This window comes from Myotis myotis, unplaced genomic scaffold (genome assembly GCF_014108235.1).
Source record: "Myotis myotis isolate mMyoMyo1 unplaced genomic scaffold, mMyoMyo1.p scaffold_m19_p_1, whole genome shotgun sequence".
Lineage (NCBI taxonomy): Eukaryota > Metazoa > Chordata > Mammalia > Chiroptera > Vespertilionidae > Myotis > Myotis myotis.
The window spans coordinates 155,780,235-155,804,423 of NW_023416313.1; the positions used below are offsets into that span (position 1 = coordinate 155,780,235).

Genomic DNA, 24,189 nt, shown 5'->3' on the forward strand with positions numbered 1-24,189 from the left:
TCTGGACTATATGCTGCTCCTTGGCTCACTGAAGGATCAAGAAGAAAACCTGATTGTGGTCATTCGAGGACACAGAGGAGAAAGAAGAAAAGACATACCAAACAATCAGCAATTGTTCCCTGAAACGTTACAGCAACAAGGTGGTTGGCGCTCTATAAAGGGGGCGTGATCTACAGGTGCGTTTCTACGACTGAGCTAAGGTGAGTGAGTAGCTTTAATAACCATTCTGGAGGAAAGACCTCGCCTGCCTGTTGAACAGGTGGGTCCTCCTCTTTACTTATGTCTCAGTTAGGGGAAGTAGGATAGGGAAGTTTAGGGTATCCAATATATAAATATCTCAACATGCTATCGAGTAAGATTTTGTGATTCTGCCACCTCTGGTGGCTAATAAAAATTTTTTACATCACCCACCAACATTTGAAATTCAAGCACAATTTTACAAGGTTAAACAGACTGAATTGAACATTTCTTCTTCTTTTTTTTTTTTTTTTTTACCCATGCTACAGAAAAATGTAAACATAGTAAATATAATATTTCAATTATTTTTTATTCTTCTGCAACAGGCCCCTGGCCTCCACTGGTGGGAGGATTGAGGTGTTACTGGGGAAATTGTGCCAAAGGAAATAAGTTGTCTTAAATTCTTTAAACTGAGGCCACAGTTTAAATCTCCGTCAAGTTTGACACCCTTGTTAGTGACAAGAGTCATCACCACATGGAAAATAGATTTGTTCCTACAGAAAAATCTCCTTACAGGGCCCCACCACTCAGTAAACTACTTCAAATGCGGAGGAGTTCGCAGGTATGGCTCTGCCAGTACCTTATAATAATTGCTTCAGAGAATCTGAGAGATGCTGTGAGAAAAACTCACACGTACTTTAGTGGAATGGATGTGAAGCATTTTAAACAAAGGTAATAATCTTTTAATAAAAAACATAATGCTGGCAATGCAGACTTCAGGCTTTGATAGGATATTATGAATAGTCAAAGCCAATGAATGGATACAATGCGTTTAACAGGGGATGCTCCAGGAGTGAAAGCAACATGTACACCAAGGGATTGTGGGTAACAAGAAAATGAGAGTGTGCTAATGATTGGATGCAGACAAGCAATGAGTCATTCAGAGCTCACAGTCAAACAAACTGCTTGTGGCACTAATGCTTGTGCCCAATTACCAATTCAGGAGGAAAATAAAAAGCAGTTTCAGTAGAGTCAGGGTGGGAAATCTCCAATTAGCGCCAATTAGTGAAGTTGCTTCCTAGAATGGAATTCTGGGGACAGTAAAAAAAAAAAGAAAGAAAGAAACCTCTCCAGAATGCCTGATGGAAGCACTTAGATACCAGGTGATGAAACTCCTGACATAAGGTTGGTGAGGGTCTGTGCCTGTGGGGTGTGGATATAGATACTAGCTGGGACTTGCCTGCTCGATTTGACTGGTCGATCATTGGCTGTACTATTCTTCTTCTGGCATTAATAAACCTGAAATGAAACAGAGAGACCGGTCATCAGACGCAAGGTCTGTGCTCCGTGAACACCTTTGCACCAACACTGCGGGGAATATGATCCGGTCGGACATCTACTGAAAATGATCGTTGTCAGTCAAAGGCAATTTTCTCTTTCCCTGTTCAAAAACAGTTGACTGGCTCATCTCTCCCGTCTTCTTATAACCAACTGGAGGCTGGCTGGCAAACATGGCACAGGCGGGGAGAAGTGTATTCCCCGAGAAAGCTTTTCTTCCTTTGCAATTGTGCTTCTGCTTCTCGCACAGGTCGGGATCTGGTTAAAGTTCGCAGGCTGGGAGATTTTCCCTTTCGCCTGCAGTCCCCAGCGCGGGGAGACCCAGCTTCCCCCTTGCAGCTGGTCATAAATGGAGACCAGGCTCTGGCACTCTGCTTTCACAAGGTATTGTTAGGTCAGCAAAGCCATCAATTAGGCTGTCTGAAGTTTTATCACCAACACAGCAGTAATAAGTGCTGGCCAGAAAGACTTCTGCTCTTCGGCAACTCCTGCAGTTTAAGCCTGTAAAGTTAGGGGTCATTTAGAGGTCAGTGCCAGCTGGGGGCGGCCTTTCCAGTCTACGCGGGGACACCCAGGGCAGGGATAAGGTAACTGCCAACCATAAACCCAGCCACCTTTCAACCCACTAGAAAGGCAGAGCCTCAGGTACACATGGTTGAGATTAGAGCCCGAGAAACGTTTTCAAATCAGGTGGTGGCTGAATCACAGGAATGCGGAGGAGCAGTTATTTCGTCTCGGAGCCTGGATCTAATTTTGTTGGAAATCCAAAAATAAGTGCCTACTTCATGTTACTTTAATGTTTAATAATGCCCATCAAATATTCATGTACAAAGAGAGTAAGATGATAAGAAATCTCCTTTATTTCTCTAAATTTAATAAAAACAAAACAATTTCCCACCATTTGTGAGTTACCCTTGTCCCTGTGCATTTAATGACGAGCATTCCCCACACATCTGAGCTGATGCACAGGATTCATCGGCTGTGCATTTTGGGGGGTGCTTGAAGGGAGGGGGGATGGCTAGCATTTAGCTAGCTGTCCCTTAAAAATGTACTCATTTATAACATGTCCCAATATTTCCAGTGTCAAATCTTAAGTGCACGGGGACTTAATGATTAATGGTTCTGCATGGGGCCACAGGCAGGAACTGAAAATTCGTTCTTTGAAATTAGCAAAATAAATAAATACATAAAATAAAAAATAAAAAAAATTCTGGGGCACGTTGGCAGCTCTGCGTTCGCGTTCCTGCGGAGATGAAGTCCCTTCTGAAGGCCAGCAGCCCACACTCTCTCAGGCCTCCTGTGAGCACTCCAGTGGGAATACAATTAGGCCCAAGAAGAATAGCTGCAAGGAAACCAAAGGAGTCTTTTGCATATGGTGTTTGTTTGCAAAACAATGAACTTCTTTATTACTTCAGAGAGTGTGGAGCTCACTTGTCGAAAATGTTACACCCCCGCAGGTTTGGGGAAGAAAGTGGCAGGCCAGGAGAGGTGAGCACAAAAGGAAAGTCGTAGCTGCGCCTTTCTTCCCACCTGGCACCAGACATGTTGCTCAGCTAGGTCACAGAGCCTTCCAGAATTATCCCTCCAATCAGAAAAGGAACTTAATTATCCACTCTTTCCTTACTGTTTTTACTGGGACCAAGGAGGTCTGCCCTGAGATTTCCACCCCCAGGAGCTCTTTTTATCAGCTCAGGTTAGGGCCCAGTGAGGTGCTGGGGAGAGGGGCAAACCTTTTCTCTCCTCCTTGAAGTTTCTAATGGAGGACACACATGGCAGGGGTTTCACCTCGTTTTATGGGCTACTAATCCTGGTTTTGTTTTTTCCTATAGGCCAACTCTTTAGGTAAAACGAATTGCTATTTTTTCCCTTTTTAATTTCACCCTTTTGCTCTTTTATTATTTACATCTGGAGGTTGTTCCCTTATTTATGTCTTTCTCTCCAGTTCCCCCAAACACTCCCTTACTCACAGAGCTGCAAGGCATCATGGTTCTTAGTTCTCAGCAGGAGAACTCCACACTGTCTTCAAACAAATAATTACAGGGAAGGTTAGAGGTTCACTCAAAGGTCATTTCTTTGGATACTCGTCAGAATGTTTACATTAGTAAAAACGGGGTCCTCTCAAAAGGTTGTTCCATGGGGGACACACAACAATGCAAAACATTAAAAAAGCATTCTGCGTGCTAGCAGGTCTTTATAGAAGCGCTGAACTTGGAAATGCCACTCCAGTGTTCCATTTTCAACTAGTTACCATGGTGTGGGCCGATGTTCACTAGCAGTTATGGCGATGGCCTTTCTTTGTCCAGCTCTACTCAACAAACATGCATAGAGGCCTCTGAAGGTTTTCTCCGGATCCTTTTACAAAGGGTCATAGAGATTTTGCTTTTTTCACTTGGGCTCCATTTGGCTTCTCTGAATTTTTGTTCTCAAACAATGTTTTTACTCCATCGTGCTGCATCTTGCCAGATTCATAACTCTACCACATTCTTTTAAATCACACAGAATTTTAAAAACATATGGCCCCCAATTTTTCAGAAGTCTCTTGATGTACAACTCCTGCCAATTGTCAACTCCCCTGATCTTGGGATGTCTTATAAACGTCATAGATGTTATTATTAAAATTAATTAATGAGCTGTCCGTATGAACATTTTAACAGTAAGAAATGAAATTACCCCACTTTGCTAATGATCCATAGACCACTCTTAAAAAAAACACACCGATGCACATATAAAATGGAACAATTTAATTATAGATTAAAAATAAAATTAGGAGTAATTTTTTTCTTTAATATCACTGTGATGAAATTTCCAAATGTAGTCTTCCCCAAAATTATAGGACCTGAATTTTTTTTCCAAGTCTTCTGATCTATATTTTAAAGTGAATGTATTTAGCGCTCAAGCAGTAAGCAGAATATATCAACTTTTGATTATACTGAGATTTTAAAAAGCCTAAGTTGAAAATCAACTGATCTTCAATCTTTCAAGGTCCAAGCTCCATTCATATGGAAAAACACAACTCAATGGTTCAAAGACAGAAAACAAGATGTCTTAAAAAGGCTCAAAAGGTTTCTTGAATATTAAATGGGTCTTACAAAATAACATTTTGATGAGTTAAGTGTAAATGAATCAGACACATATGGATTAAGTTATCCTAGAATTTCACACGGGTTTAAAAAATAAGGGGAAAAGAGGGTCTTGGCAAAAACATTTTGGACTTTGCCAAACCCAAAACATTTGAAAAATTGCTGAAGACATCCAACTAACCAACATGCAGCAAGCTGCACCCAACTTTAATGAAAACCCCCAAAGTTATTTCCAATCCAAACGCTGTTAGGTTTTTCATCTGTATCTGATATAAAAAAAAAGTTTCTAAGTCATAATGTCATCCCGAAATGATTTTGAAGTTGAGGACATATAATATACTCCTCTATTGGTACAAACAATTTAACCCAGAATTACAAAGTCTTCTTAGATATTAAATAGCTCTAAAACATGCTGAGGTTTGTGCAACTTGCGTGTAAAACGTGCCGAATATGATAAATGCCATAAATAAAATGTGCTAGTAAGTCTAGTGCCTTATCCAGATTTCACTTAGAAAAAAATTTCATTAGCCACATTGTGACTTTTTTTAAGGGCTAGAGATAATTCCATTAGTGACTCCTTAGGGAATGAGTACCCTAAAGTGCACGAGTTCCATTGATTTGTATTGAACACAAAGTTCGTATCCAGGCTCACACAAAGGCTCTGGAGAGTACCTACTGATACCATCGACTTTCTAACTAAGTTTTACTAAAATAGAAAATGCAATCGTTTGTGGGACCCTTAAAAAGAATACACTACGACTGTTATGTTAAAAATAATTATAGAAATACATTTAATGACTTTCCAAGAATCACAGGGCCTTTTTGAGTCAACTTGGAGAGATGAAAAAAGAATATTTTTAAAAAGAATAGACCCAAGATAGAAAGATATTGTTAAAATCTCATTTGTTGTCTTGCTGGAGAGATATCTCCTAGAGACCTCCCTCTAACCCCACCTTAACCCCCACCCCCACCCCCACCCAAAAGCTAAACTTTTCAGCTTGCATAGTTTTCTGCAACTGAAATCTCACCATCTTGAGTTTTCTTTTAAAGGCTTTTCACTCCAAAGCCTATTTCAGATTGATAGAAATAGGCTTAGGTGTCGTTCCTGATTGTTGGTTGATTTCTTTTCTTTCTTTCTTTTTCCTCCCTTCTTTTTAAATGGTTGATAAATCCCCTTTTTCTGGTTCACTAACTTCATGCCACACCTGGTAACCAACTCCTTTAGGCAGCATTCCTTATGTTAGAAAGTGAGGCCTCCATGGAGTCACCTGGAAACCAGCCAGCCCTGAACACTGAGAAGGAAGCAAGACTCCTGGAATTGAAGCTTTTGCATGGATTGGTCTGGTCTAGGAAGGGGGCTGGCTTGTCGAGGAGGGATCAGATCAACTTGGAGGAAGTGTTGTAGGCAGCGTGGGACTGGGGACCTGTTAAAAAATGAAAAATTTCTACTTCCCCACCTTCCTCAGCCAGGGCTCCTCAGGGAAGGTGCTTATTCACAGAATTTGCTACTCCTTGGTGCTGAAACAATGAAGCCTCAACCAAGCCAGTTATCAAGTTTCTTTCTTTTTTTTTCTTTGAAAAAAACAAGCAAACAAAACAAAAAAAACCCCAGCTAGTCTTTCTGTGCTGTGTTATGGTCAAGAGGGGGAAGGCAGAGGTGGGTGGGTGGGAAGAGATCAACCAAAGAACTTGTATGCATATATGCATGACCCATGGACACAGACAATAGTGTGGTGAAGGCCTGGGGCGGGGGCTAGAAGGGGTCAAAGGGGAAAAGAAGAGACATATATAATACTTTCAATAATAATGATTAAAAAAAAGAGTGGGGTTTTCTCAGTAAGATACATTAAATTGATTAAATCAATGCATTAAGCAGGTTTACCTTTAACCATGTACTCGGGCACACAAATGATTGAGTCTTGTTGCAAACATAAATTTTTCACTGGTGGCCAGACAGTAGGTATTTTCTTGCAGACAACAGTGAGCACAGTAAGGTAAATGAAATTCGTGGGTTACTTAGGGACACATTCATGGTTCATAACTAATTTCCATGAGCTACAGCTTAATTTATAACTTGATAGGTACTGGATTTGTCCACAACTCGAAAGACAAATGAACTAATACTCATACATTTACAATATTAAAACATGATATTAATCTGGAATCACAAACCTTTTGTAGCTTTATGAATATGTCTCGAGTACCGGAGTGTCCATGTTGACATAAAAGGCTTTGGGCAAAATGATCAAGTAGGTGCTGGTTATCTTTAGTGACCTTCTACAGTGTTCTTTCAAAATTCTTTCTTGTATCTAATTTTTCCCTAAAGTTACACAGGCTCACCTAGGTTCTTCACCCCACTTTGAGTAAACCCTTCTCAGTCACTATTTCATATCCCAGACTTCTCCAAAGAGCAAAGTGTTAAAGAGCATGGACTCATATTCTCTGCCCTTTTCTGGCTGTGTGACCGTGGGCAAGTCTACTTAACCTTCAAAGCCTTGGTTTGTTTCCTATCTATAAACTGGAGCAATAATTGGGCCCAAATTGTCTTGAGGATTAAAGGAGGTATTATATGTAAATCCCTGGCACAGTGCCTGGCACATAGAAAGGGCTCACGGAATGTTAGCTTATACTCAAGATGCACTCAGCCCATACGCCTCCTAAAGGGCTCTGTTCTGTTATAGGTAATAATCAAGACTAGGTGACCTGGCCTCTGTGGCTCAGTTGGTTGGGCATCATCCTGTGCACCTAAAGGCAGCAGGTTCAATGCCCAGTCAGAGCATGTGCCCAGGTTGCAGGTTCTGTCCCAGACTATACAGGAGGCAATTAGTGTTTCTCTCTCACTGCAATGTTTCTCTCTCTTTCCCTTCTGCTCTCTCTCAAGTCAAAATATCCTATATAAGAAAAGCCTAATATGCAAATTTACCAAATGGCAGAATGACCGGTCAGTGGGGGATGGGCCTGGTGAGCAGGCAGTGCCAGGCCAGCCAAGGTGGGCGCCAGCGGGCAGAGGGAGGGGATAGCGATGGGGGGTGGGGGGCGCTGGTGACCAGCGGCAGTGGAGGGGCAATTGGAGGGCGGGGTCGGCTGCTCGCTGGTGGGCGCCATCCACCAATCAGCCCACTGGTCGCTTCCTGCAGAGGGAGGCCAGACTCGGCTTAGGCCCACCCCGCGCAGTCAGAAATCCCCCAAGGGCTCCCGGTCTGCAAGAGGGCGCAGGCCAGGCTGAGGGACCTCCCCCACCCCCACCCCCCACCCCCCTGAACCCAGTACACAAATTTTCATGCACCAGGCCTCTAATTATATATATAGTCTTTAATAAAAAAACTAGTAGGTGGGTGGCTATTAAACCAACCCATGCTGAGTTGATAAAATGGTAATAATCTGTTGTACCCCAACGGGTAACATGTGTCCACCTTGCAGGGTCTTTCCAGAGATCCCAGCCAATCTGAATGTATAATGCCACAGTGGGGATGACTTCAGACACTAGAGCAAGCATCTGCTAGGGGCTAGCTACTGGAATCACACAGTCTCTTAATGGTTCTCTAGATCCCCATGGACCAGCCGCACCAACCTCACCCTGATCTTGTTAGAACTGCAGAAATACTGTAGTCCCTACCCTGGCGCTGCTGAATCTGAACTGCATGTTAAAAGACCCCCAAGTGATCTGTGCACATTTATGTTTGAAGGTCCTGCTCGAGATCACATACCAAATAGATGATCTAGTACGTTGCCCAGGAATAGGAAGTTGCAAAGATCAAGTTTTACCTGTGAACCTAGCTACGAAGATATAGGCATTATTGTCTTTGGTTATCTTGGATCTAAACAGTCTTTTAATCACTTGCCTTGGGCGACAAACAATTTGTAATAATTTAATTCATTTCATTCCATCTGTACCTCCTAAGAAAAAGTTGGGCCAATAAGCCAGTAACATGTTTTTATGAAATTTGTTATCTCTCAGGAATAGATAGGAGGAAGATGGTAGAGTTTCCTTTTTATTTTATGTAACTTGTGCTGCTTGAGTTTTAATAGTAAGTATGATTATTTTTATAATTAAAACAATGTTAAAGACGACCTGGAGAATTTGGCATCTTATTTGAGTAAGGTTTATATGGCCAAAAGTAGACTTTTTAATAAGGGTATCGGAGAAATTTCCTCTAAAACAGAAAATTACCTTTTATTTCCTTTACAATACTGAGCAACCAAGCCCACTATTCTCTAAGTATAATCGCACCTGATGCCATGTAACACAATGTCCCAGCGGGTTGTGGTGTTGAAGCCCTGCTACTCTTACAGAATTGCCATCAGATTATTCATATGCGGCTATTTATCATGCACTATAAAAGTAATCTTTCAAAGCTACTTGAAAGTGAGGGAGGAGAAGACACACACGCTTCCTTAGCTATTCATATCTAGGATCTATCCTCTTCAAGATAAAATACTAAGTCAATAGACATAAGCTGTAGTATATTACCTCATCCTATACATGATTTATTGCAGATGGAAATCAACTTGAAAATGAATTACTTTGAAAGTTTTACTCCCGACATTAACATTCCAGATCTTTATACCTACACACCTTGTAGTGCTTCTGAAAACAACTCTTTGCGGACACGGAAGAGGCACCTACAACTTTATTGAACTCTCTCAGCCTAAAAAGCAGGAGCAATCATTTTTGAAATTACCAACACCCGTTGCCGGCTCATTCACCTGAACGCTATAGCCTGACTGGGCTTTGGAAAATCAGCCAGTCACCTATCATCAGTGAAGTCCATTTTAGCCAGTTCTCATTATGTTCTTAGCCATTTACTAATTCAAGCTAAGAGGAGAAGATCCTGACAAATCTAGTATCTTTTTAGCTCTTATGATCACCTTTGATTGAAGCATTAATTTTCTATCCTACTTCTCAGTGGAAACCACCTCCGCATTAACTTGCCAAAAATGCACCAAGCTGTTTAGCGATTGCGTATTAGACATGTTTGAGGAGATCAAGGTGCACTCACATGCCCTGTGCTATGGATCTCTCTCTGATTAGCTTGTCATCTGCTCGGAAGAAGATGTAGGCTGATTCTCCCATACAGTCTAGCGGGCCAGCTGTTAGCTGCCTGTCAAGCCCTCAAGTGGACAAGTAGTCCAGGAGCAAAAATGTCACTCCTTTGATCTGGCGAGGAGCAGCTGCTGATTTATAGAGTAGGACTTTGTTCTTCCGTTCTATTTTACTTTCTTTCCTAAGGCAGAACCACAAAATCCAGGAGAAAAAAAAAGTGCCGTTCCCAGCAACATCAACAAGCTCTGACAACTGCAACAGGGTTTTTCTTGGCCCTAACAAAGCTCTCAGGCATCTCCTTTGACGCTCACCTTTCCCCCTCCCCAACCACCCCCCCCCACACACACACACCATTTTTTGCAATGCGGTAGTTATTGTTTAATTCAGCTTCTGTAAATGGAATGGACTGTGGCCAGCAAGCCTGGGGCATAAACACACCTGTATGAAAGGAGCCTTATTGTTGCAACCATCCACAAGCAGGCTCGCATGAACCATGCGTTCCTGGGTTCAGAAAGAATGCTCCATTTTTCCTGACAGCAAATTTTACACTAAGTGAGTTTCTATTTTTAATGCCACCAACCTATGGTGACCACGTTTGAACTGTTTCCTCTCCAGAGGCATCCCACTCTTTAAATCAAAGAGAAAAAAGGATTAGATTCTTTTCATCTGTGAGCAAACAGATCCATCAAAAATGTTTATCCACTGTCTATAATATCAATCAGTAAGTGCTGAATTAAACAGCCAGAAAGGCTTTAGCAAATGCAATATCAAAGATGCCATAATGTTGATTTCATTACCACCGATTTATACTGACATCGGCTTCCCTGAGCAATATATAAGAGAAAAAAAAACAACAACAAAACCTACGTAAGCCATATGCACTGTCTTGTTAAGAATTAAAATGATTTCAACCACATGATCCTGTTCTCAATGAATAAATCTGTCAGGACAGAGATGCCCTGTCAGCCAAGTGGAGCATGAAACAATGTGGCCTTGAGATAAACTGTGAGAAGTCATCAGCCATATGTATATACATACATGTATGTATGTATGCACACACACACATGTGCGCGCGCACATATATGTATATACATGTGTGTGCAGGCACGCATATGTACATGTGTACACACACACACACACACACACACACACACACCAGGTGATCAACTTTGCCAGAGATTAACCCTTGGCTAAGTTTTCTGTGCAGTGATTGAAAGGAAAAGTAAGAAAAAGGTATCAACTCTAGGATATTTAGACATATTACCACACAGGTCAAAGACGGGAATTTCATGGGTGGTGGGAATGCTAAAAGCAAAGGAGAAAAGAACAGTTGCTAAAAATCCTTGCTTCCACTCCATCATACCATGTTCTAGTGCAGAAGTCCTCAAACTTTTTAAACAGGGGGCCAGTTCACTGTCCCTCAGACTGTTGGAGGGCCGGACTATAGTTTTAAAAAAAACTATGAACAAATTCCTATGCTCACTGCACATATCTTATTTTGAAGTAAAAAAACAAAATGAGAACGAATACAATATTTGTATTTGCATGTGGCCCACGGGCTGTAGTTTGAGGACCCCTGTTCTAGTGTTTACTCCCTTCTTCCCTTTCACGCTTTCCCAGGGGAATGGAGATCGTTCTCAGCCTTATTTCTTGCTTTAGCCTATGTCCCCCTTTAGTCCGTCACAAGGTACTAAGCACCCACCTCCTCTCCATCCAGAGAATTGTACTAGCAGATGCTTTCTCCGGGGTGTGTGTGTGTGTGTGTGTGTGTGTGCATAACCCAGTGAGAGACTGGGTTCTGGAGGGGACAGAATGAGTAGTAGGCAGGGAAAGAAAAGTGTAGAGAAGCAGTGATTATGGAAGGCTTATTTTCATCCTTTTCAGTCCAAAAAATCAGAATAAATGATTTTTAATGTTCATAGTATTCTATGCATAGAAGTCTTCACATCCTACACTTAGCAAAAGATAAGTTTAACAACAAAAATTTGACAAGGGAATACATAATAAGAAATTATAAAAAAAGAAATTATATACAATACATAAATATATAATTATATGACACACTCTCTCTATATATATATTAAGTATATATATATTAAAATTTTGCAAAGGCAGTCTATGCTTTTACAGATTTTCACTCTTATACCCAGATAAACAAATTAAAAATCCAGATTGGAAAAAACATAATAATTATAAAACAACAGAGTCCACACTCAGTAAATAAGTGTGATCGGGTCAATGAAAGAAGTCAGATGGAAGCTGATCACCATTTCTTGGCGGAGGACCCAGATTGAAAGAGCACAGGTTACCGGGAAGGACGGACGTAAGGGAATGGCACGTGAGAAGACACCAGGGCCCATTTCCACAAGGGAGGGTGAAGAAGCTGAGTTTAGACTGGCTCCTGGTTTGGGGTGGAAAACATGGCTACGGTTAATAGACAAGCTGGTGGAGGTGCTCCCCCCCAGCCCCCCACAGCTCTATGGAGATATAACTGATATTTAATGCTGTGGAAGTTTAAAGCATTCAACATGTGGATCTGATACTTATTTTGCAAAATGATTGCCACTGTCACATTAGCTAAAACCTCCATCATGTCATGCAATTACAGTTCTTTCTTGTGATGAGAACATTTAAGATCTATTCTCGTAGCAACTTTCAAATATATAATACTCTGATGCAGGCTCCTGAGTGACAAACTGAACCCCTAAGGTTCCTGAATGGTGACATGATAAAGTAAAACATGGTGCTGAGGAAGGTCTAGTCCAAGAGCCACCTGTAGGATGAACTGATGAGAAGCTATACACTGAGAAGGTAGAAGAGGGGAAGGAAATGAGCCCTCATGAAGGCGGCAGAAATGAAAAGGTGGGGCATTTGACGTTTCAAATGGTAAGAGTTCCTTCCTTTTTAGAGCTGCCTCAAACAGATTGTCAAACTGCAGCGGGAAGGCCGGGGAGGGTTGGGGGGCAGGAGGTAGGGGGGTAAGAGATCAACTAAAGGACTTGTATGCATGCATATAAGCATAACCAATGGACATAAGACACTGGGGGATAGGGGAGGCTAGGGGACTGTCTAGGGCGGGGGGATAAAATGGACACATATGTAATACCCTTTGTAATACTTTAAGCAATAAAAAAAAAAAATGAAAAAAAAAAGGAAAAAAAAAAAAGGTGGGGCATTTGGCTTGGGGAACGGCTGATGAATTGTGCTTCCTCCACAAAGAAGGAACACAAATGTAAAACGTATAACCGAGGATCCTCCTGGGCGTCTACGCGTGGGATGCTACCGTACACAGTAGATGGAGACTGACACTGACAGAGAATTGCTATTTGATGCGTTTAGGAGAGGGGAGCAATTTTCCAAACATTTCCTTTGCGTTGACGGTGGGACTTCAGGCTGAGACGCTGTACAGGCCACTCAAGGGATAGCACAAGAGAAGAGTGAGAGGTTAGAAAGAAGCGACTTGAACTCCAAAACCCTCTAGTTTCATCAAAACTCCAAAACTAGATGCATATTCCAGAGCTGTGGCAACAATTATGACACACTGCTTGGCTACTTCCAAAAAACAATCACTTCCTCTTCATACAGCTTCTGGCTGTTACGGAGACGCCCACCCAACAATGGCTGGCCATGCCAATTCTCAGTGAGAGTCTCTGTGATCTCGGTCTGATTTCTATCAGATCCAGTCGGCTTTCTCCTTTACTTCTGAGATAATAGGTGTGACTTGATGTAGAGGCTGATGATAACATACCTGTTATTCTGGAAACTGCTACACTAAAACTTGGGTTCCACTCCATACTTAACAATGAAATGTATTCCAGAGTTTCAAACACCGGATACAGGAAAATACATACAGGAGACGGTATGTTTTATGCAACATAACACAATCCAGGGTGGGTTTTTCTCTAGGTAGTGACAACTAATTTAGAAGACAACTGATAGGACCGCCTATTCCATTTTAAAGGGACTCCATTAAGTGTGATGGCTTCCAAATTGTGTCCTCCTTTCAAAACATATTTTTCTTTTTAAATGGGCTTTTAAGGTGAAAAATATGGCACTTCCCCCAAAATGGTGTGGAAACAAATGGTTCTCAAGTCTCTATTCTTCAACTCAGGCCCAGGCTCCCCAAGGCCAGCCCTCTGAAGCCACAAGGTGTTTGGCAGGAAGGGGTGTGCATGTGAGTGTCCTGGAGGCCCTTTCATTTGTCTGTGGGGCTCCTTTTTCTCAAGCAGCAGGGAGGCTCCGAAGCCCAGCTCGGCCGGCGGCCGGCCACAGTGTTTGCACGCCTGCTCTGAGCCTTCTTTCCATCCTCCTGCTGGTTTAAAAGAAAGGACGTGGCAGAGGACACATGCAGGTGGTGGCAACCTTCTCGGGGCCCTTTCTCAATACCACTGCTTTCTCTAACGTGTAGCCTGGTCTCCTGTTCGTTCGAGAGGCTGAGATTTTAGCACTTTTAAAGGGAACCATACGTGAGAAATCTCCTAGGTGTTAAACTTTAGAGTGGCTTCAACCCAAAATATGACAAAATGAGATGAAAACACAGAAAGTCAAGTAATATTAAGAAAAAGATCCAACAAACAAAATATCATACATATGCATTTATATCATAGTCTTTCTATTTAAACCAAATGTTATTTAACCAGTTTTTACTGGCATCTAGTATAGGTGCCAAGGGGGGAGGCGGGGTAGAATCAGAGATCTAAAAATTTTCTAAGTCACTTCAAATAAACTATAGTTCTCAGAGCAATGCATCTAACAAAAATCTTTTAAAAATGTTATTATAACATATCCCATTATGTCGAGAAGCAAAACGGAAAATCTATTCGTGGACATATGACTTAACGTCCTCACATTTACGATGTTCAAACACCCAATACCAAATTCCAAATAAGATTTCCTGACTGCCTTTTCTTAATATCAAATGAAACCTCTTTTCCTTTGACTTGACAGCCAGGTAGCATCTGTACCTTCTCCAGAGATGTCATATGCAGTCTTTCCAATGTGGCGGTATTATTACCTACAAAATTTTTAGCATCATCCCATAATCATAAAATATATAAAATATATCTTTATAAATCACAAGAGACTCAGTGAGCCAGCAGTTATGCCACAACTGCTTCAGAGGGTTAGTTAGTGCATTCCCACCCCCACCCCCCCCCGATTTGCAGAGGAATAAAGACATCAACTTTTGACTCTGACATTCCACATGAAGCTAAAACCTCCAACAGGCAAAGAAGCAAACACACTGTACTGCAAGTTGAAAAAAAATTTAGATCAGATTCATATTTCACATCTATATGAATTAAGTGGTTTAACTTAACCATTAGAACTAGAAATGATGGCATATTTAAATTATCTTCATTTTCACAGTACAGATAAAGTAACGTCATCATCTACCAACAAATAATTTAAGTTAGAACTTGGTTTAACTGCCTCAGATCCTTACCTTGGAGACAGGTAATGTACAAATAAACAAAAAGGTGCCTGGTCGGTATGGCTCAGTGGTTGAGTATCGACCTATGAACCAGAAGGTCACGATTCAAGCCCCCTGGTCGGGGCACATGCCTGGGTTGCTGGGCTTGGTCCCCAGTGTGGGGCATGCAAGAGGCAGCCAATCAGTGATTCTCTCTCATCATTGATGTTTCTATCTCTCTCTCTCTCACCCTTCCTCTCTGAAATCAATAAAAATATTTAAAAACAAACAAGCAACAAACAGGCAATTGATAAGTATAAGTTAATATGCTAACATACTAGGAACACACTATTCCTTCTGTCTTTTCTGGCTTTTCTTCAACGGCCACTTGGTCAATACACCCTTCAAAATTCTTATCCGATATCACTTCTTTGAGATAACTCCCCTGGCCCCGCCGTCTGAGGAAGAAGCCCATCCTCAGTCAGTAGCACCAGGCTAACGTGCCCATCACAGCGTTCAGTCAACACCATGGTCACGATGTACTAATATTTGTCTAGCTTCCCACCAGTGAGCCTTAGAGAGCAGGGACCATATCTTAATTCTCTGTTACTGAGATTGTGTCCAGCTTATAGTACATCCTCAGTAAAATGTTTGGTGAAGAAAACCTGAATGAGTGGATGAAAATAGGGTTCCCTGTCTTGGAAATAACGTGGGATTGAGAACAGAAGAGCTCATAGGGATTTTCTTTTCCTTATTTTGCAAGAGGCATAGCTGAATCCCTGATGAAATGATTGTCCCTAGAATCAGGCAGAGCCAAGCTGGAAAATAACTCTGGCTTCCTGGCTCTGGCCTATTTATCTTTGCAGTTAGACACAACTGAAGATACAGACCAAAGGTTCAAGGTCTGAGTTCATCTGAGCATTAGAGACACCAGGCAAATCCTAGGTGCTGAGTCAAGGAAGAGAAGGACTTGACTTAGGAGAAAGTGGGCATCAGACTTTCTTAGGCTGGGAACAGGTGCTGAGTTACACTGGGGCATGGTAAGTCAGGTAGACCAAAGAGGAGAGAGCAAGCTGAGAGTAATGGGAACTGAGTATATAGTTTGCTGATACAATGAAGCATTATGCTGTGTGTGTGTGTGTGTGTGTGTGTGTGTGTGTGTGTGTGTGTGTTGGGACAGAGAAACAGTGAGTAGGAAGTAAAGGAGGAAAATGTGTGAGATGGAGACAGAAAAGGAGGATAGAAAACTTGCTTTAAACATTTTTTCTCGTGTCTTTCTAGGGAAGTTTTTCTCAAATCATGCCCGGAGGGACACTGCTGTCACTAGGGCAGTAGGTCAGAAATGTAAGGAATCACACGCAAGGAAGCACAATGAAGATGTTTCCTTTGCTGCAAGTTATGCCGCAGCCTGTACTAGGCTAACCTGTGTCAGGAACCTCAAAGAAGGAGCCACGGGATAAATCAGTCCCTAACCCTAGTTATTGAGATTGGGGGGGCGGGGTGCACTAGGGTTCCAAGGATTTGAAAACTGAAGCAGCATTCATTTTGTAACCCAAATTGTATTTTTAAGCCATTGATCAACTTGGAATAGAATTTCCATCTTCAAATTTGCCCAATGCAGACTCAGGTACGGGAAGCATCTGTAGGGCTCTTGTTGTATATCTCACCTGTTCATACGCCACCTCCTACGGTTACTATAAAACCTGGCTACTCCATAGACCTTTGACCCCAAAAATGTTTGCTGGCTGAATGTTCTCTCGAACATGTCTATCTCAAAGGTGATTTGATCATTAGAGAATGATTTTAGGCTGGGATGTTTTCTCCAATCTTTCCTTTTTCTCACTTTCTCAGATTCTCCCACTCAATAAAACATTTTTAAAAACTATCATTGGGTATTTTGCTATGTATGCTTACAATTTCTGCTTCAGAATGCAACTTAGAAACTGAAGACTCATCTTAAATGTAAGATAATTTTTTTTGTAACACCTTCTGCGTTTTTTATTAATCGGAACTGCGATTGTGCTGTGGCCATCTAGGTTAAACATGTCTATTACAGGTGTTAGACATATGTGTATGAAGAGGGAGGGAGGGAGGGAGGGAGGGAGGGAAAGAGAGAGGAAAGGAGAGGAGGAGGAGGAGGAGGAGGAGGAGGAGGAGGAGGAGGAGGAGAGGAGGAGATGGGCAGGATTTAAGGGGAAAAGAACAGAGAAGGGAAAGAGACAGGAAAAGAGGAAGTGCTCTTGGCTAAAGTACATCAATGCACATCAAATGCTCCTTCCTGCCCTCCCCCATCTACTTTCTTGTTTACGGAGTGTACAAGTGCACAATGAGCTTTTACTTGTAACTGTGTTAAACGCCCCCTGCCTGCCCCGAACCCCGCCGTCTGGGGCTGTGGTCAGCCTGCGAAGGGCCCGGTGCTCTAAGGGACGCTGTCATTCAGGCCAGCAGCAGTGCTTCCCTCCAGGAGGCAAAAATGACTCAATTGTTGGGCTTATTGACTCCAGGGAACACAGCTAGTCTATCATTACCACGGAGTGCAAACACCCTGAGCTCTGTTTTGGCCCCCTTAAAATTACTATTTGCTGTGAAGGATTGGCAAAGCAATTCTTAAAATGATGGGGGTGAAAGTCAGGCGAGCGCCATTATGGGCTTTTCCTTCCGTTTCAGCAGAAGCGAGCAGGACGGCCTCGTCCGAGCCTGACCCACTCCTTTAACCTCCGGCTCCCTTTGCTGCATTCACATATCCTAACTGGCCATGTAAGCCCGGCCAAGAACCTCACGGCCGAATCATGGTTCTGTTTTTGTGGTTAGCCTCTCCTCGGGTGGAAATTAAACCCCAACAGAAATACATCTCAGGTCCACACAGAATCCAGGAGGAGGAGGGACGCCCCAAACCAAATGCCCAACCGCAGTCCCGCAAAGACCACAGCAGCCAGGGAGAGGTCGGCTAAATGCTACACCGGAGGAACTATTTGCAAACCCAAATCAACCCAATTAAGTAAGTTACAAAATTATTTCCCCGCCTCTTATCCACTCCCTCGGTTCATGCCCACGACGCACTGACGCTGCATAATTGCGCTCAGGATGCTCAGCTCCGAGCCGTAACGAGCTGCCTGTGCACAAAGGCAGCGAAAGCGGTTTCCCCACAGAGTGATCTTCTCAATTATTTATACTTGCAACACTTTCACATAATGGCAGTTTTAAAATCAAACAAACAAAGCAAACCGTGCAATAAAGGAAGGAGACATGAAGGTGTGGGGCCCTTTCCCTCTCCGCGTTGAACCCCAGGAGGGAGAGGCAGGCCGTGGAGTGTCAGCAGAACTCCGTAGACGGAGAAGTCTCCGGGGCCTCGCCACCCGATGACATCAGAGCTTCGCCAGGGACACCTGGGTGAGGGATCAAACAAGCTCCATACCTGCCTGGCTTTGCTCTGTCGTACCCAACTGTATAAAGGGAGGCAAACTTTATTTTTCCCTTTTACAAGTTTGCCTTTGAAAATTCCTAACTAGACGACTTGACCCCATCCTACTCCTAAAAAAAAAAAAAAAGGTGCTAAGCTGTCAAAATGATGTCAGTGGAGACAGACGGTGGCCATGTGTGGCCCAGTTGTCCCCCAGGCTGGGGAGGGGCTGCCACCGTCTGAGGGGCTTGTTTGCACTGTCCACACCTGCCTCTGCTCCATCGCTACAACCTCATACACAAAAGGGCAAACGGTGCTGCACTACGCGGGGACAGACAACAGAAAACCAAGGGCGCGTGTGACAGAAAGGCACACTCTATCACCGTCTCTAATATTTAACATTGGGGTCTGTTGCGTGAACTGTGTGCGGCTGCCGCCAGCTCTGACCGCTCTGCTCCTGGCACCGAGCTCGGTGGCTGCTCAGGAAGATGCCCAATAAACGCTAGCCCGGGGGTGGTTCCAAGCTCACCAATCCACAGATGTGGCTGAGGAGCTTATATTTAAAGTGAACTTTACACCAGATACACAAGTAGGCCTGCATGAAATCTACGCTTCGTTTCAGATTCTCTATGAAAAAGCGCAGGTTCCGGGCTTTAGGAAGTAGTTGCTCACTTTACTAAAAGAGTTATTCTCCATTAAGTACGTCACCTAGCTGCCACTCATAAATCTGTGACAGAAGATATTCATTCACAATGCCAGGGAAACACTGCTTTTAGATCCCCTATTAGCCATTTCCAAATAACAAATGTGAAGCAACTATTTCTTTAAATTCCTGCAGGAGAAGATTATAAAGACACAGTAAAAGAATAATAGACACCTCAAAATTTGTCTCTTACAATATGCCTGCAGACACACACATTCCATTTACACACACACACACACACACACACACACACACACACACTTGTTTTTCATAAATGTGACTTGTGACTGGAGACATCTCTTGACTTGTCACTTGGTTAAAGAAAACAACACACCATCCCTTAAAAAGATTCTTCTCCCACCCCCCCACCCCCCCACCCCGGCCCAGCACACAGGTACTATTGTGAAAGGTCAGAAGGAAAAAAAAATACCCAATGCTGCAAGGAAACCAGACCATGACCCATAACCCACTGCAGACAGGCTGCGGGTGGGGTCATCGGAGTGAAGAAGTTGGGAGTAATATGGGATCCACTGTCTTGTTTTACACACACCCTCACCCTCACAGGAATCCAACGAACTAAATATCATATTGTGGCCACCTGCTGATTCTGAAAGCTCTTAGCCATCTAGAGCTAGGAATGGACCCCGTTTTGCTAGCTCCTCCCTTTCTTCCCGCCACTCTGGCTTCCAAGATCAAAGGGCGTGGTGCTGTGATGGGAGCAGAGGGATTGTGGACCCAGTATAAAACCACACCCTGCTACTTGGCCTCCCAGCAGCCCTTGCTGCCTTCAATACAAAAAATGATCTAAGTGCGTGCATGTGTGGTTACAGACTCGACAAAGGAGAGAGGAGAAAGCCCATGGTGGAAAGGAGATTAAAAATACATCCTTGCTGTCGGCAAAGAGAAATCGGAATGAACTTGGATGTATTGCAAAGATGTCCTGCGATGGGCATAACATATTTTTCGAACACACTGGGGCAACGACTAGGGTGTGATTAATCATTGTGTGAAAGAATTGTTCCCTGTTAAGGTCTAGCAGGGAGTTGGGTGGTTTCTGTCTTTTCAAATCTGGGCCAGCGCTGAAGGGACATCTCAGATTCTGTGCATGGACTCCAGTTCGCGGGAAAAGCGCTCCCTCTGGCAGTCAAAACTGATTTAAAGGTCAGTAGATTATGGGTGGAAGTGAGTTGGTTTGGAGAGTAAAACCAAAAGCTGACTGGGGCTGAGAAGGTGTGGCTGTGGTCCCTGGGAGGGCTCCACGGGTGGGAATAGAAGTTGCTATCCGTGGCTTGAGGGCAGTAATATTATACGGCCCTCAATTCCCACATGTGACAGATTCGCAAGAAACCTTAACCTCTATTTTTTTCCAGCTTTCCTCAACCACAGCAACAGACTCATTCTTAGCAGACCAGCCAATTAACCAAGCATTTAAAAAAACCCACAAATCTATAGCAGCAGCTTTGCAGGACACAGAGAATCATTGTTGTAATGAGTTGCTAAATAAGTTGAAACAAGACTCCGGTTGATACAATTAATTTTAAAAATAATCAGAAGAAATGATTTTTTCTTTGGAGCACCCCGTGTGTTGGCTTTCATGTTTCAGTTCGCAGCGACCTGGCCTTCAGCTTACCCTTGACTGGTGGCAGATCTGATAAGCGCTGGCACAGATATGCTGCGCCTGGTTTACAATTTGTTTTGCAACATCCCTTCCCAGATACACATAATCCAAGTACAACTTCTTACAAAAAAAAAAGTGTTTACTTGTCCTGGGCTCAAGGATTTTTTTTTTTCTCTTCTTAATGTTCCCTCAGGATGCTGGCTTGCAACCTGGAAGAGGCTTGGATTTCAGCTCCAGTCTCCAAGGTATTCTACTGTTCGGGGGGCCATGCGCTGCGAGGGAAGCCCTCTACCTTGCTGATTTAATTAATGGGATTCCTTTCATTATTATGGGGATTTAGTTTCTTCTTGCCTCTCAGTGTTTGGCAACACTGATTTATGTTTTATATTTTGAAGGAAAATTTATTGTTCTTTGACAGCTGAGGCTCGGCAAATCCCTGGCACTGAAGGGACCCGAGGGAGGTGTCGCCGCTGCCCTGCCCACCTGTATGCTGTCATCTCTAGGGCCCCTCCAGAAGTGAGAAGAACCATCAGCTGTGCGAGGCCCGTCCCAGTCCCACGCCTCCGCCCTCTGATAATTACGCCAGCAGGGGCTGGCCCGTTCCCATTTATTTATGAATGGCGGCATTTGTAGGGGGATCGGTAACCGAACCACCGATTCATCTGAGTGAGGCAAACCGTCCATGAGTCTTTGGACTGGATTTCATTTCTTGACCAAATGGAGCTCACTGAATTACATGGCAGACTGTGTTGTCCTTACTAGGATGATCATGGCTGAACCCAAATCAGGGCACATTTTCTACATATGAGCATACTTATACGGTCAATAAAAATGTTTGAAATATGTACTAGAGAAAATTTGGCAGGGATGGTTTCATGATGCTACTGGATTACCATGCAAACTCCAAAGTCCAACAAATTCTGACTTGGAGGAAAAGTAAAAAATATTTAGTGAAAACTCTAGAAGACTTGTAGCAAATTTATATTTTAGGTGAAAAATTTCAGGTATCAGTTCAAGTCAATAATTTGATTATAATCAACATCTCCTTTTCTCAGAGGGCTTCATAATTCACCTCCATTCATCTTACTATAATTAACGTTTATTGAGCGAGGCCATGAACTCAGTGTATATATGTCTCTTCTGATTTGATTCTCACAAAAACCTTCCCAAGTAGGTAAGAGGACCAGCTTTCCCATTTGATGGCTGGGGAAACTGAGACTTAGCATATCCAATACTGCGCCTCAGGTCACACTGTTCGTGAGTGGCAAGGTGGGCCTGAGGTCTGACTTCCTGTGTTCCATGTGAATATGTAGAATGGACTCCACTTTTTTTTTTTAATATATTTTATTGATTTTTTACAGGGAGGAAGGGAGAGAGATAGAGAGTTAGAAACATCGATGAGAGAGAAGCATCGATCAGCTGCCTCCTGCACACCCCACACTGGGGATGTGCCCGCAACCAAGGTACATGCCCTTGACCGGAATGGAACTGGGACCTTTCAGTCCGCAGACCGACGCTCTATCCACTGAGCCAAACCAGTCAGGGCTGGGCTCCACTTTTGAGAGTACATCTATGACAGTGACCAGAAGGAGCCAGGGGGTGAACTGCCTTCCCAGATCTCCATGTTGAACGCCCAGTTCCCATGTTGAACGCCCAGTCCCCAGGACTTCAGAATGTAACCGCATTTGAAGATTAGGTCTTAAAAGGGATAAGTTAAAATGAAGCCATTAAAGTAGGTCCCTAAGGCAATACGACTGGTGTCCTTCTGAGAAGAGGAAGAGGCCCCAGGGATGCGGGCCCACAGGAGAGCAAGCAGTGAGGACACGGAGCAGGCAGCCATGGGCAATCCAAGGAGAGGGATCTCCAAGGAGACCAAACCTGCCCACACTTTGATCTCAGGCTTCCAGGCTCCATAACCATTAGAAAATGAATTTCTATTGTTTAAGCCACCCCGTCTGTGGTATTTGTTATGGCAGCCCCAGCAGACTAGTGCAGAAGGTAACACAGAAACAGGAGCCAGAGGAAAAGCAGAAGCCAAGCCTTAGATTCAAAAAGATGGTTACCGCCTCTCCCTGACCTCTGGGGACACCCCGCCCTTGGTGGTGTTGGTTCCTGCCAACCCGGCATACACACTGTGTCTAGCCTTTATTTTCCAGGAAAAGTGAGCGAACGTTTTAGAGTGGCAAATAGGACTGCTAAGGCCCCAGAAACACAGTTAGGAGAAGGAAGCAGCTCTATGTGTGAGAACTGCAGTGTTATTCTGAGAAGGGACAAGGGAGAGGGCTGCTGAAACAGGTGGAGATAGTGTTCAGTTATTTGGAGGATCTGCCTGAACATAAGCCACACACACACACACACACACACACACACACACACAGAAGCACGTGCGCACAGTTGGGAACTAAGACATTAGGAATATTTAGGGTTGCTCTTACTGTCTTAAGAGAGGTCTGCAGCTGAAACATCTCCTGGGAACCAGGGGAATCTTGATAACACCCAGATCACAAGCTCACTTGGTTCTAAGAGACCCTTATCTGATATTTCCTAGTGATGCAGGAAAATGGAGCCAATTTTTAGATACAACATATAAAACGGAGCCTTGGAAATGACTTGATTTATAGATCAAAACGTTTCACTTATTTAGATTCATAAGCCAATAGGTTCTAAGGAAGAATAAAGAATGAATATAGCCGTAGCTGGTGTGGCCCAGATGGTTAGAGCATTGTCCCGTGTACTTAAGGGTCTCAGGTTTGATTCCCGGTCAAGGAACATACCCAGGATGTGGGATCCATCCCCAGTTGGGGCATGTATGGGAGGCAACTGATAGATGTTTTCATGTCAATATTTCTCTCTCTCCCTCTCCCTTCCTCTCTCTCTGAAATCAATCAATCAATAAAAAAAGAGTATGGAAAGTACATGCATGTAATACTATAGTGGCTAGCATTTTCAAAATATTTAAAATCAAGAGATATAGGTATGGGAACGTGGTCTGGCTGGTGGAGCAAAAATAAATTAAAACAAGCCTCACTCTGAACCTGGTTCAACAGGTCCAAGCTAATGTTCTCATTCATCACTTGTGCGGGGTTATATGAAAGTTGTACTTTCGAAATCTGAATTTTTATTCAGACTACCAGGATCCCCAAATTCAGACCATGACTCTACCTTAGAAATTCAGACTTCTTACATTTTTCCACAAAGGAAGTTCTCAGTAGATTTTTACTTTCAACCACACTCTAGGGAAATACCTGGGGAAAATGTTACGTCGGGCTACCAACGCATCATCGCCCTGAACATAACCTAAAAGGGCTTTGGGTCAATGAAATAAGGGAGCAAGAAAGACTTGAAGAAAATTAACACAATGGTGAGAAGCGCATGCCATAGATGTGGCTAGGGCTTCTTCACATACAAGGGCAGGTTTC

The 24,189-nt window shown here is 43.2% G+C and overlaps 1 protein-coding gene across 10 annotated transcripts in view; it reads right to left on the reverse strand.

The window, feature by feature from the left end:
• Positions 1–24,189, reverse strand: part of MEIS2 (Meis homeobox 2) — a 206,115-nt gene that overhangs the window by 4,179 nt on the left and 177,747 nt on the right. For 7 of the 10 annotated variants that reach the window (XM_036296716.1, XM_036296688.1, XM_036296693.1 and 4 more), the window contains 2 exons: positions 1,418–1,476; positions 1–49 (listed from right to left, as the gene is read on the reverse strand). The exon at positions 1–49 is cut by the window's left edge and continues 62 nt beyond it. In XM_036296716.1, coding sequence (XP_036152609.1) covers positions 1–49; positions 1,418–1,476 — 108 coding nt within the window. The remainder of the gene's footprint in view (positions 50–1,417; positions 1,477–24,189) is intronic. The other 3 variants (XM_036296699.1, XM_036296741.1, XM_036296750.1) reach the window with 1 other exon arrangement.